Genomic DNA, 14,051 nt, shown 5'->3' on the forward strand with positions numbered 1-14,051 from the left:
AGCTTAAAACTCACTCTGTGAAGCCTGAGTGCTGTTGCCTTCCATCTTCAGCCAAATGGAAATGAAAATGTCTACCACAACACTCAGAGAGAGCAATGTAAGTGTTTTATTCTCTGAGGTAGGGGTTCGACTCATGAATGTTGTGAGAGTAATAGCATTAAACAGGCACTCTCACAGTACGGTGAAAAACATTTGTGATCTCAAAATCGAGGTCAGCAAGGAAAATGAGGAGCAATGATTTCAGGGAGAAAACGCTGCCACAGGGCCCCTCAGAATGCAAACGGTGCACAGGAAGCCCAGAGAATTTCAGTCCCCGCCTCTATTTCCTGGGGATGGGTGAAGTGCAATGTTGATGCAGACTCTGTATGTCCAGGGGCACTGTGTCAGAAGTATGCTAGAAACTGGAGAAGGACCTGAAGGCTGCAAGAGTGGGAGGCCATCCTCTCCCAGTGACTGTGAAGATCCATTTTTTGCAGCAGCCGGAGCGGTGAGAGCGAGGACAAAGGCGCCTGCCAGGAGGTAAGTTCTTCATTTCGGCAGTGGAGCTGAGTGGGAGCATTCGAATAGCGCTCTCGGAAGGTCAGTGAACTGATATATTTGGGCAGTGGCTAAACCCGAGACACTACACGTGTAGTGTCTCCCACCCGCCCTCCTCCTCTGACCAAAAAAAAGATACTCTGGTGTGTTGTTAAGGTAAGTGTTTTTCTTTTTTTTATCGTGTGCTGGTAAGTAGAGTGATTTGGTAAATTTTTTTTTTTGTTTCATTTATCTAGTATTTGATATTATAGTAGGACTAAGTTAAGTTTAAGAGTAAAAATGGCAGGAGATCCCAGACCCGTGTTATGCTCCTGTTGCTCAATGTGGGAGCTCAGGGACACGGCTGATGTCCCTGACTCCTACACGTGCCAGAAGTGTGTCCAGCTGCAGCTCTTGTTAGACCGCATGACGGCTCTGGAGCTGCGGATGGACTCACTTTGGAGTATCCACGATGCCGAGGAAGTCGTGGATAGCGCAAGATTGGGAACTAAACATCCCAGGATATAGATGCTTCAGGTGGGATAGAGAGGGAGGTAAAAGGGGTGGATGAGTTGCATTACTGGTCAAAGAGGATATCACAGCAGTGCTGAAGGAGGGCACTATGGAGGACTCGAGCAGTGAGGCAATATGGGCAGAGTTCAGAAATAGGAAGGGTGCGGCAACAATGTTGGGGCTGTACTACAGGCCTCCCAACAACGAGCGTGAGATAGAGGTACAAATATGTAGACAGATTATGGAAAGATGTAGGAGCGACAGTGTGGTGGTGATGGGAGATTTTAATTTTCCCAACATTGACTGGGATTCACTCAGTGTTAGGGGTTTAGATGGAACAGAATTTGTAAGGAGCATCCAAGAGGGTTTCATAGAGCAGTATGTAAATAGTCCAACTCAGGAAGGGGCCATACTGGCCCTGGTGTTGGGGAATGAGCCCGGCCACATGGTTGAAGTTTCAGTAGGGGATTACTTTGGGAATAGTGATCACAATTCCGTAAGTTTTAGAATACTGATGGACAAAGACGAGAGTGGTCCTAAAGGAAGAGTGCTGAATTGGGGGAAGGCCAACTATAGCAAAATTCGACAGGAGCTGGGGAATGTGGATTGGGAGCAGCTGTTTGAGGGTAAATCCACATTTGATATGTGGGAGGCTTTTAAAGAGAGGTTGATTAGAGTGCAGGACAGACATGTCCCTGTGAAAATGAGGGATAGAAAGGGCAAGATTAGGGAACCATGGATGACAGGTGAAATTGTGAGACTAGCAAAGAGGAAAAAGGAAGCATACATAAGGTCTAGGCAACTGAAAACAGACGAAGCTTTGGAAGAATATCGGGAAAGTAGGACCAATCTGAAACGAGGAATTAAGAGGGCTAAAAGGGGTCATGAAATATCTTTAGCAAACAGGGTTAAGGAAAATCCCAAAGCCTTTTATTCATACATAAGGAGCAACAGGGTAACTAGAGAAAGGGTTGGCCCACTCAAGGATAAAGGAAGGAAGTTATGCAAGGAGTCAGAGAAAATGAGTGAGATTCTTAATGAGTACTTTGTGTCGGTATTCACTGAGAGAGGGACATGACGGATGTTGAGGTTAGGGTAGATCTTTGATTACTCTAGGTCAAGTCAGCATAAGGAGGGGGGAAGTGTTGGGTATTCTAAAAGGCATTAGGGTGGACAAGTCCCCAGGTCCGGATGGGATCTATCCCAGGTTACTGAGGGAAGCGAGAGAGGAAATAGCTGGGGCCTTAACAGATATCTTTGCAGCATCCTTGAGCACAGGTGCGGTCCCGGAGGACTGGAAAATTGCTAACGTTGTCCCCTTGATTAAGAAGGGTAGCAAGGATAACCCAGGTAATTATAGACTGGTGAGCCTGACGTCAGTGGTGGGGAAGCTGCTGGAGAAGATACTGACGGATAAGATCTATTTACATTTGGAAGAAGATGGGCTTATTAGGGATAGACAGCATGGTTTTGTGCAGGGAAGGTCATGTCTTACCAACTTGATAGAATTCTTTGAGGAAGTGACAAAGATGATAGATGAGGGAGAGGCTGTGGATGTCATATACATGGACTTCAGTAAGGCATTTAATAAGGTTCCCCATGGTAGGCTGATGGAGAAAGTGAAGTCGCATGGGGTCCAGGGTGTACTAGCTAGATGGATAGAGAACTGGCTGGGCAACAGGAGACAGAGAGTTGTAGTGGAATGGAGTTTCTCAAAATGGAGAACTGTGACCAGTCGTGTTCCACAGGGATCTGTGTTGGGACCACTGTTGTTTGTGATATACATAAATAATCTGGAGGAAGGTATAGATGGTCTGATTAGCAAGTTTGCAGATGACACTAAGATTGGTGGAGTAGCAGATAGTGAAGGGGACTGTCGGAGAATGCAGCAGAATATAGACAGATTAGCGAGTTGGGCGGAGAAATGGCAGATGGAGTTCAATCCAGGCAAATGCAACGTGATGCATTTTGGAAGATCCAATTCAAGAGTGAACTATACGCGAAATGGAAACGCCCTGGGGAAAATTGATGCACAGAGAGATCTGGGTGTTCAGGTCCATTGTACCCTGAAGGTGGCAACACAGGTGGATAGAGTGGTCAAGAAGGCATACAGCATGTTTTCATTCATCGGACGGGGTATTGAGTACAAGAGTTGGCAGGTCATGTTACAGTTGTATAGGACTTTGGTTCGACCACATTTGGAATAATGCGTACTGTTCTGGTCGCCACATTACCACAAGGATGTGGATGCTTTGGAGAGGGTGCAGAGGAGATTCACCAGGATGTTGCCTGGTGTGGAGGGTGCTCGCTATGAAGAGAGGTTGAGTAGATTAGGATTATTTACATTAGAAAGACGGAGGTTGAGGGGGGACCCTACAAAAGATCTACAAAATCATGAGAGGTATAGACAGGGTGGATAGCAAGAAGCTTTTTCCCCAGAGTGGGGGACTCATTACTAGGGGTCATGATTTCAAGGTGAGAAGGGAAAAGTTTAAGGGAGATATGCGTGGAAAGTTCTTTACGCAGAGGGTGGTGGGTGCCTGGAACACGTTGCCAGCGGAGGTGATAGAGGCGGGCACAATAGCGTCATTTAAGATGTATCTAGACAGATACATGAATGGGCAGGGAGCAGAGGGATACAGATCCTTGGAAAATAGGTGACTGGTTTAGATAGAGGATCTGGATTGGCGCAGGCTTGGAGGGACGAAGGGCCTGTTCCTGTGCTGTAATTTTCTTTGTTCTTTGTTCTTTGAAGGGGTTCCATTTGATTCAGGTGAACTGTAATCACATTTCCACTTTCTAAAGGTGTGTGCCACCTACCTTGGCACCTATATCTGGAGTACTCTTGTGTACATGGTGCATCTGAGGGTTAGAACATAGAACACAGAACATTACAGCGCAGTACAGGCCCTTCGGCCCTCGACGTTGCGCCGACCTGTGAAACCAATCTGAAGCCCATTTAACCTAAACTATTCCGTTATCATCCATATGTTTATCCAATGACCATTTAAATGCCCTTAAAGTTGGCGAGTCTACTACTTTTGCAGGCAGGGCATTCCACGCCCTTACTACTCTCTGAGGAAAGAACCTTCCTCTGACATCTGTCCTATATCTATCACCCCTCAATTTAAAGCTATGTCCCCTCGTGCTAGCCATCACCATCCGAGGTTCAGGTGTCTTTTAAACTGGTTACTGTGAGATAAAGGCTACCCACTGTGGCCATAGCTCATGAGACCAGCATGCCACTCTCTGACTGATGCATTGATATAATACTGCCCAAGCCTCAACTGGAGCCATGGTGGAGCAGGTGACAGGTCTGATGAAGAGACTGTTCCATTTCTTGGACAGGTCTGAGGAATCCTCCAACATAGTCCGTTATCCTGCATGTTGTGTTCTGTAAAATTGAAGCATCATATCTCATGTGCAGGATGCTGAGGAACAAGGTGAATGGGAGCATTTACAGAGGAGGAGGATATTATGGAGGAGGAATCTATTCTTCTCCATGGCAGTTTGGCAGCATCAGCTGCTACAAATGGACAGAACCTCACTGACATAAAAACAAAAACAAAAACTCAATTGTTCTGGTAGCATCTGTGGAGAGGGAAAAACAGACTTTTTTTATTCCTTCATGGGATAATGGCCATCTCTGGCTAGGTCAGCATTTGTTGCCCATCCTAATTGAATCTTAATTGGTAAGGAGATCTAGGGTTAAAGGGAGAATGCAGGAGAATGGGGTTGAGAAACATATGAGCCATGATCAAATGGTGAGGCAGACTCAGTGGGCTGAATGGCCTGAAGCCTAATTGTGCTCCTATGCCTAAGGTTTAACAGAGGGCAGTGAAAAGTTAACCACATTGATGTGGGTCTGAAGTCACATTTTGGACTAAGCAGGTAAGGGCAGCAGTGTCCTTCCCTAGGAGACATTAGTGGACTTGATGGGTTTTTAAAACAATCAATGGTAGTTATGACCAGCAGTAGACTCCAGTTTTAAAAACTGAATTCCAGGTTTTTTTTAATTAAATTCAAATTCTACCTGTTATGGACCAGACCAAACCCCTTTAAAACATATCAAGGAGATAGCCTAAACCCTAAACTTCTCTTATTTTAAAGGAAAGTACCAGGTGTTGTGTTCCGGATGCAATTTGATTGAAGCAAAACACACTTTATTCATACACCATAGTTAAAATGCAGACAAAATAGAAATAAAAAAGAAGAATTGGCTTAACTTTAAATCTGTTGAAATACTTGACAAAATAATAAACTACTCATTAACTGTTCCAATGTAGTAACATTCCATAAGCACACAAAGGCAAAGTCAGTAAAATAAGGTAGTTTCACATGTGCTTCTAGCAGCAGGTAGGGAACACTTGCTTTTAGCTGTAGCAAAGAGATAGAGAGAGATGTAGCAGATTTCACAACCTCAACAGCTACTGAAAGTCAAACTAAAAAATTCTGCTTCTGTGGGAGCTTGACCCCAACCCATTCAGGCTGCTTCTGCTGTTCCAATTTTTTTTAAAAAAACCAAGGCTTCACAGGCTTTATTGGCTTGAAGCAGACTGCACTTCATCCTGCCTTAACCTCCCTTCATTAAAAAAAAGGACAATTTACACCTCTTAAAGCCATAGTATCGTCACACACCATCTGCCAGGATTTGAATCCAGGTCCCCAGGACTTTACCTGGATCTCTGGATTAAGAGTCCAGTGATTATACCACGAGGCCATCACCTATGTTTCAAATATGATATGACTGTGCTTCAGAACCACTATGACACCTGTTTCCAATAGTTGAGAACTGGGTGCAGCCAACCATTTTAGACTGAAAAATATTAATTGGTTGTGATCGATGTTCCATCTAAGCTGAATGGCTGTGCAGCTGCTTGGAGATTCCACAAATGCAATCAGCATGAAAATACATTGACTTCTATAGTAAGAACAAATAAAATAATTTTGATAACATTTGAGGTAGTAACTCTTCCAGAAGAAGAAATTTATAACAGGCTCAAGTATTATTAAATCAGCTGTTTTCAACCTATATCCTGAAGCAGCACATTGTCATCCTATGTCAACACAACAACTACGTACATTTAATGTCTGTGGTTTGAACCCAAAATTTCCTCTGTTCTTACTGGATCAGATTGCTGTAACTTGGATTTAAGATTACATTTTTGAATTGAGAATTCTGTCCCAATTTATATCCTCTGAATCTTAAGAATTGCATATCACTACTTCATTATTACTTCCAAATTTTGAATTTGGATTTATCTAAGCTTGGCATACATTTGAAGCATTTATTAGAATCACTGATATTTTGTTAAGATCTTGCTTGGTAGAATGTGTGAAATGTATAGCTGAATGTGAAGCAGTGTTGTCATGAGTGCATGCACAACAGGCCTGTGAATGACACAAAATATGACAATACAACATAATTAATTTAAAAATATTGAAATTAGTAATGAAAATGTAGCACAAATTAATGGCTTGTTTTTGCACATGGGAAATTGTTTTAAAACTATCTTGCTTCTGCTGTTGTTATTTCAAATAAAGTACAGCAAAAACCCCATTTATGGATAACTGGAGTGTCTGTTGCTGCAGGGATGAAGTTATGGCAGTGATGTCAATACTGTTTCCAGGAATTTCTCAGTAATAGCACGGTTTTCGACTCATCAATATGAGAGACACTATATTTTGAACAGACTGATAAGCAGTGGCAATAAGTTATTTTTAGCCAACTGAAGACTTTATTTTCTAATTTATGTATTTTATAAATATTGTCCTCAAACAAACAAAAGTAATCATTGTAGATTCTAAAATTTCCATTTGGTTGAAATGAGTTTTTGTACTGAAATGACTGGCCTCAGTGGCTCCAGTGATGTGAATCGAACAATTATGTTGATACAATTTGGAAATGCAAATTTTTAAATATTAGTGTGGAGTATATTTTGTTTCTTTGTTATTTGTAATACATTCTTAGTAACTTTTTAATATATTTTTAATTGCAGCTGGGCATTCATGGATATGCTTTTGCAATCACAAACAATGGTTATGTCTTAACACATCCAGATCTAAGACCACTGGTAAGAAACAGAATCAAAGATCTATTAAGAACTGATAAAGCATGAACCTGTTGTTTATGGATTTAGCAGCATACTTCATAGTGTGATGGGAGGAGAAGAAGCCATCGTGAGAGATGCTTTAGCTACATTTGAATAGATAAGAGTCTCATCGAACTAAATAACTGAACAGGAGTGTTGGAGGAGAATGGGGCAGTCAATCGAGTCAAAGAAGAGACTTTTTGGAGGATGAGTAGGCATAACAGCAGTGTCACAGAGGATGTTGATTGCGATTTTGGTTAAAACCATCTCAGTCCTGTGGGAGAGGCAGAAACCCTATTAGAGATATTCAGACAGATGAAAACAAGTCCAATGAAACAGAAAAGGCTTTTTGGAGGAATCATCCATCTATTATTCAATCGGAGCATATTTGGTAGTCAGTCTGATGCTGAATTATATGATCACATTCACATATATATGCATTTAAGAACTGCTTTATATTATTGTGAAACCTAATATGAAAATTGTCTGTTATAATTTATTAAATGGTATGATTATTTTGAGATTACTTCGTATTTTCTAGTTATATATATTGACATAAACGTTCACATACCTTTACATTCAATACTGTTTTAGTTATCAATATACTCTAATGTGCAAATGTACAGATGTAAGCTCAGGTTTAACATTAGGTGTGATTGTTACAGAAAACTTAAAAATGACAAGATTAATGTTGCTGTGCTGATTTTGGTGCAGAAATTTCATTCTGGCATTGAAAATATTTGCTGAAGACATTTTTTTTTAAATTCCCTGTTGTATCAGTTTTGCAAAATTGCATTTAAACAAATTAAGTCTTCAAGAACTACGTTAAAAAGTGCAGTTTTATATGTCTTACATTTAGTTATATGCTAGCAGATGCAGCAAAAGAAATGACAAAGGCAAGTTACATGTTACTACCCTTTTGGTTTCCACCATGAACTTTTTGATTAAGTTGATGTTTTAAACTGCTCAATGCAACTGACCACTGAATCAGGAGGTCCTCAAATGAATTTCTACAGACTGCTCCAAGAAGTGTTTAAAATTCATTTGCAAATGATTTTTCTGGAACCAGGAAGAGCAAGGTTGATTGTTATATTGGTATCAATATTAAAGTATATTAATTTGTGTATGAAGTGATGACCAAATACTAATTTTAAAATTCAGGTCTGCATTATCAAAATCATCTTAAATATCATGATTTGTCGACTTGAATAAGAAACACCATAAGTCATATTGGTGTGAGCATGTGAAGCAAATATCAAAATTATTTGTTATTTTCATTTTCAGTTGAAGCATTTAAACATATGAATCATTTTTTCAAAATATAATGACAATTTCAGATGGGTTTGACTTTTATTTGGGAACATCTTGAACGTAAAAATTTAACTGTAATTGGCCATTTTTGTTTTGGATCTACTGAACTGATAAAATCAGTAAGAACAATGACAAACAGTAGATTTTAGTTTGTGTTTCCCTTAATTGTTAACATTTAGAAAGAAAATACCAAAGCTACCTGTTAAAGATGCAAGATACATTCATCTTTAAAGGTAAATATTGGTAAATAGCTTGAATGCATTCACATCACATTTGATGACTTAGCGAAATATCAATCAAGACAGGACAAGTAAATCATTACTCAGCAAGATTTACAGCACTAATGTTATTCCTAACAATTCTCTGTAAACTGCCAACACCAAGAGTATTTAAGATTCTGTGAGCCTTCAAAATAACATTGTCACACCATAATTTATCTATTGAAGTCACATCAAGAGATGACCGCTGAAAGTGATTTAGTATCTAGATTACAAGCAGCTCACAGTGCAGTTGTCACAAAGCATTATTGCCAATCAACCATTATTATGTGGCAAATACAGATATTTATTTATTTATTTATCAATGCAGATTGCAATTGTAAATTAATTGCAGTGGAAAATTCAAATCCACATGCAAATTTATTCCACACAAGGGACTGGATTTTTGCTAGCAAGGTGGAGTGCTTGACTTGGTAAAGTTTCCGACTCAGGACACCTACCTCTGTTTAAAAGGCCCTCCTAGACTCAGTTTTTCCTCTGGGAGTTGGGAGCAGATCAAATCAGACCAATAAGTATTATAAACATTGCTCTATGAACATTAAAAATGCAGACTGTACTGTTGCTTAGCTTTAAAAAATACTGTTGGCCTGCTTTTATTGACAGGCCATCTGGTGCAGGTTACAAATAAACAGTAACATATGTTGATGTGGTTTAAATAGAACTGTTTATTCACGTTTCCCTAGGGGCTATTATTATGTCAATAAGAATGCTTGGTTCAGTTTCACAAGCTGTAATATCTCAGCAGGGGTTTCTAAGTTCATAATTTGTTTGACAATTTAAAGAGGCTGTCAAAGTACTATACGGGATTTAAGCACAAGGAATGTACAAACGTTCCAGCAGTATGATATTTTATTCCATTGGCATTAAACCTATCATACATTTGTGACAATGCTTTTGGTAAAAGAAATAACTTTTTGCAGAAATGATTGTGTCCCAACACTCTGGTCACACAAATGAAAACCATCAAGAGCTCAGTCAATCACGTTTTAACTTATTTGTAGGGTATTGGGAGGAGGGCTGCCTTGCATTTTGTAGAAGTGACACTTAGTGATCACAGCAGAGAAATAGATTTGGGATCCAGCACAGTTGTGGCACTGCTATGCACAGCACTGTGAGTCTTCAACATTGACTCCAGATCCTGTGAAGTCTTATAGCATCAGATCAACCACAGACGTGGAAACCTGGTGATTACCTCATACCGTCCTCCCTTAGCTGATGAATCTTACTCCTCTGTGTTGAACAACACTTGGAGGAAACACTGAGGAGTGGCAAGGGTGCAAAATGTATTCTGGGTGAGGTATTTCAATATCCTCCGCCAAGAGTAGTTCGGTAGCAGCATCACTGATCGAGCTGTTTGGGTCCTAAGGGATATAACTGCTAGACTGGGTCCGCAGCACATAGTGAAAGAGGCAAAAACATAGTCAACTTCATCCTTACCAATCTGCCGGCTGCATTGGTATCTGTCCATGTCAGTATCAGTAAGATACACAGTCCTTGTGGAGACAAAGTCCCGCCTCCATATTGATAATATCTTACATTGTGTTGTGTGGCATTATCACCGTGCTAAATGGGACAGGTTTTGAAAAGATCTAGCAACTCAAGTCTGGGCATCCGTGAGGTTCTGTGGGCCATCAACATAAGCGTAATTGTACTCCAGTACAATCTGCAACCTTATGGCCCAGCTTTCCACCTCTGTACTATTATCATCAAGGCAGGGATCAACCCTGGTTCAAAGGAGAGTACAGGAGAGCATACCAAAAGCAGCATACCTAAAAACAAGGTGTCAATACGTTGAAGCTACTGACCAGGACTACTCTGTGCCAAACAGCATAAGCAGCAAGCAAAAGACAGATCTGAGCTCTTCAATTCTTCTACATCTAGTCATGAATGGTGGTGGACAATTTAAATAGCCCACTGAAGGAGGTAGCTCCACAAATATCCTCATCCTCAATGATGGGAAAACCCAACACATCAATGCAAAGATAAGTCTGAAGCATTTGAAAAAATCTTTATGTTGTGCTGTTCCTAGCATTTCTCTTGGTGTTACTGACCACAAAAAAATCATGTCCATAGTTCCACAATTTGGTTAGATGCCACATTGGATTTTAAGAAGGAGTTCCTCAGAGACTGGGGAAAGGTGCCTAGTGAGGGTTCAGATGTTGGTCCTACTGACAATGGAGAGTAGGGAGATTTCTCTGTCATTCCCACAGTCCATTTGTCTCCTTTCTTGAAGACAGTGGTAATGGCATCATCCCTGAGATCAACATTCACATCACACAAATGCCAGGCAATGACCATCTCCAATAAGAGACGATCTAACCAATGCCCCTTGATATTCAATGTCGTCATTGTATCCCCCATTATCAACATCTTGGGGGTTACCATTGATCAGAAACTGAACTGGACTAGTCATATAACTACAGTGGTCAAAGGCTTGGAATACTACACCAAGTAACTCATCTCCTGACTCCCCAAAACCTGTCCAGCATTTACAAGGTGCAAATGCAGAGTGTAATGGAACATTCTCCACTGGGCCAAATGTACAGACACACAGCCAAATCAAATCAGTCTCCCTATCCCTGTGTTCACAACACAGTAAAATTATAACATTCAGTGCCCCTCAAAATTGACCCTAGTAGTTCCAAACCAGACTTTTTGAGTTACCAATACTAGATTTTGTGAGTAAACAATATCTGATATCAAACGGTGAGAATTAACATTTACTAAATATACAGGAGCATTAGTAGAGCAAAGTTAAACAACAAGGTAATCTAATGAATGTCTATGATTTAAACCCAATCTTCTTTGATCCCAGTCCCCATCCACCCAAAGACAGATCGGCAAACAGAATCAAAAGAAAAAAACAATGAATGAGATGTAACTGGCCAGTTCACTTAAGCAGACTCCACAATCTGTAATTTAACAGGCACATGGGATAGTATCTGACCAAACTAATGCACACAAAGATTTCTTGTTGTCAGGGCATTTTCTTTAGAATGTGATTCTGTGAATCTGACAATATTAGACTGTTGCTTGGCTCATCTCACCCAATGTTGGCACTAGCACTCAAATGTGCAAAATTAACAAGGCTGTATATTCCATTGTAATTTCCAGTGCCTAAGTTGAGATGAGTTGTCAACGCCGGCTGTATACCTTTGAAATTTTGTAGCTAAGTGACTTGTTCAGTAATTCTAGCAGGCTGTTAAGAGTTAACCACTATCAATCTGGTGTCACATGTCGTCCAGACCAGATAAGGACAATGAATTTCTTTCAATAAAGAGCATTAGTGAATTAGATGGTTCTTAGGACAATGGTTTCATCATTAAACTTCTATTTCCAGATTTGTTTTATTGAATTTAAGTTCATTATTACCTGGGTCACCAGATTACTGATCCACTATTAATGCAACTAAGCCATTGAATCCCTGTTTTGTGAACTCCTCCAACAATACTGTGCACAGTACTTCTACTAACTTCAAAAGGTAAAAGAAACACAAAAGAAGTTCACCTAAAAGTTGCTTGATGATCTCTCTAACAATGCTAATGGGGGAGTTTCTTATACGGTTGAACATATAGACATGTTTAAGAGAAGGTGCTCACAGAACAAGCAAAGTGCAAAATGACAGGTTGTATGTAACATCAGTGTTTGAATCTGGCTGAGATCAGAATCTGCCCACTCTGCATACCTGCTCTATTGCCCATAAATGCTGACAATTGGTACTAATGGCTGGAAGTTAATGGGAGGAGACACGCTGCCAAATTTCCACTTTCCTCACTCCCGTGGAGCTGAAAGCAGAGATAATAAGGAATCAAATTGTGTGGCTTTTCTTCTTTCTGCCCATATAATCAGTGGCATATTTAGAGGAATATAGTCGCACCACTTTTTTTCCAATTTATTTGATAGTCATTTTGGTATACGTTGTCTGTATGTTTCCAACTTTCTGTGCAGGCAAATTGCGTTAACCTTGATAGGATGATTTGATTTCGTCTCTACTTAAGAATGATGAACTGATTAATTTTATGTGAAAGCAAGTTCTAGCTTCCCATTCTCTTTCCTGAACCACTTGGGAAAGTGCACTGATACTCAAGCATTTTTCATCACAAAAGTTAAGGACTTAACCATGCTACTCAGATATCCCAATTTATTTGTCTGCTGGACTCAGAAAACACTGACCAGGTTTCTACACTTAACAAATATAATTAAATACAAATAAATCAATTCTAACGACAGACAAAAATATGGTTAATCACCGTCACTCTATTATTTGAAACTCTTACCCCTTTCTTAAACTCAGGCATACATATACAGACCAACACAGACAATTGATCAATTATGGCTGTTATTGGTGGCAGAAATACTACTGGGGCAATACAATTCAATACCGCCAGTCCACAGGATCTGGCAAAATGACCCCTTTTGCTTCGCAAGACTTCTGTTCCCTAATCTCCTTATTTCCAGATTCTTCCAAATATTTGCAAAAGGCACAGGATGGTTGACACACTAATTGTAAAGTCTTTCAGCTCCCAGTTAGAGGCAACTGCTTATGGCAACTGGCAGGAGAGAAGATCTTAATGTCTTCCAGACTTTGGTTCTTTCACTACAGAGAGGGAGATCTTCTCTTTTCATGGAGAATCATTGAATTCCCTACAGTGTGGAAACAAGCCATTCGGCCCAACAAGTCCACACCACCCCTTCAAAGAGCATCCCACCCAGACCTATTCCCCTACCCCTGATTTCCCATGTCTAACGCACCTAACCTAAACATCCCTAGGCACTATAGCATGGCCAATCCACCTACCCTGCACATCTTTGGACTGTGGGCAGAAACCAGAGCACCCAGAGGAAACCCACGCAGACACAGGGAGAATGTGCAAACTCCACACAGACAGTCGCCCAAAGGTGGAATCGAACCCAGGCCCCTGGTGCTGTGAGGCAGCAGTGCTAACCACTGAGCCACCGTGCCAACCAGAGAGACTTCTGGAGACTCCTCCCTCTTTTGTGTAACCACACAAAGCGATTAACTTGCCCCGGATCCTATCGGAGAGTTGTCACCATGCTGACAATTTCTGATATCCATAATTGGACCCAACTGCACAAACCAATCAGCAGTCCATAGCTGGGCAAATCTCACTCTGCTACATATACCTCCAGTACTATGGCATCTTAGATCTCTACCCCTATTGCTTGAAAAAAAAGTGTAAAACATACCTCACAATGAGTTTCAGTCACTTTTTTTTTTACAATGCAGCAACTCCTTCTATAGTCCTTGATTTAAAACTTTTCCCATTTTCATCCACAATTCAAAGTAATGAAAAAGTAGGCAGATATAGTCTTTACAAAG

The 14,051-nt window shown here is 40.5% G+C and overlaps 1 protein-coding gene across 1 annotated transcript in view; it reads left to right on the forward strand.

The window, feature by feature from the left end:
* cacna2d3a (calcium channel, voltage-dependent, alpha 2/delta subunit 3a) overlaps window positions 1–14,051 on the forward strand; it is a 791,006-nt gene that overhangs the window by 526,663 nt on the left and 250,292 nt on the right. Inside the window, exon 17 of the mRNA XM_048606724.1 lies at window positions 7,029–7,103. Within this exon, the coding sequence (XP_048462681.1) occupies window positions 7,029–7,103 (75 nt within the window). The remainder of the gene's footprint in view (window positions 1–7,028; window positions 7,104–14,051) is intronic.

Source organism: Rhincodon typus, chromosome 16 (assembly GCF_021869965.1).
Source record: "Rhincodon typus isolate 14 chromosome 16, sRhiTyp1.1, whole genome shotgun sequence".
NCBI lineage: Eukaryota > Metazoa > Chordata > Chondrichthyes > Orectolobiformes > Rhincodontidae > Rhincodon > Rhincodon typus.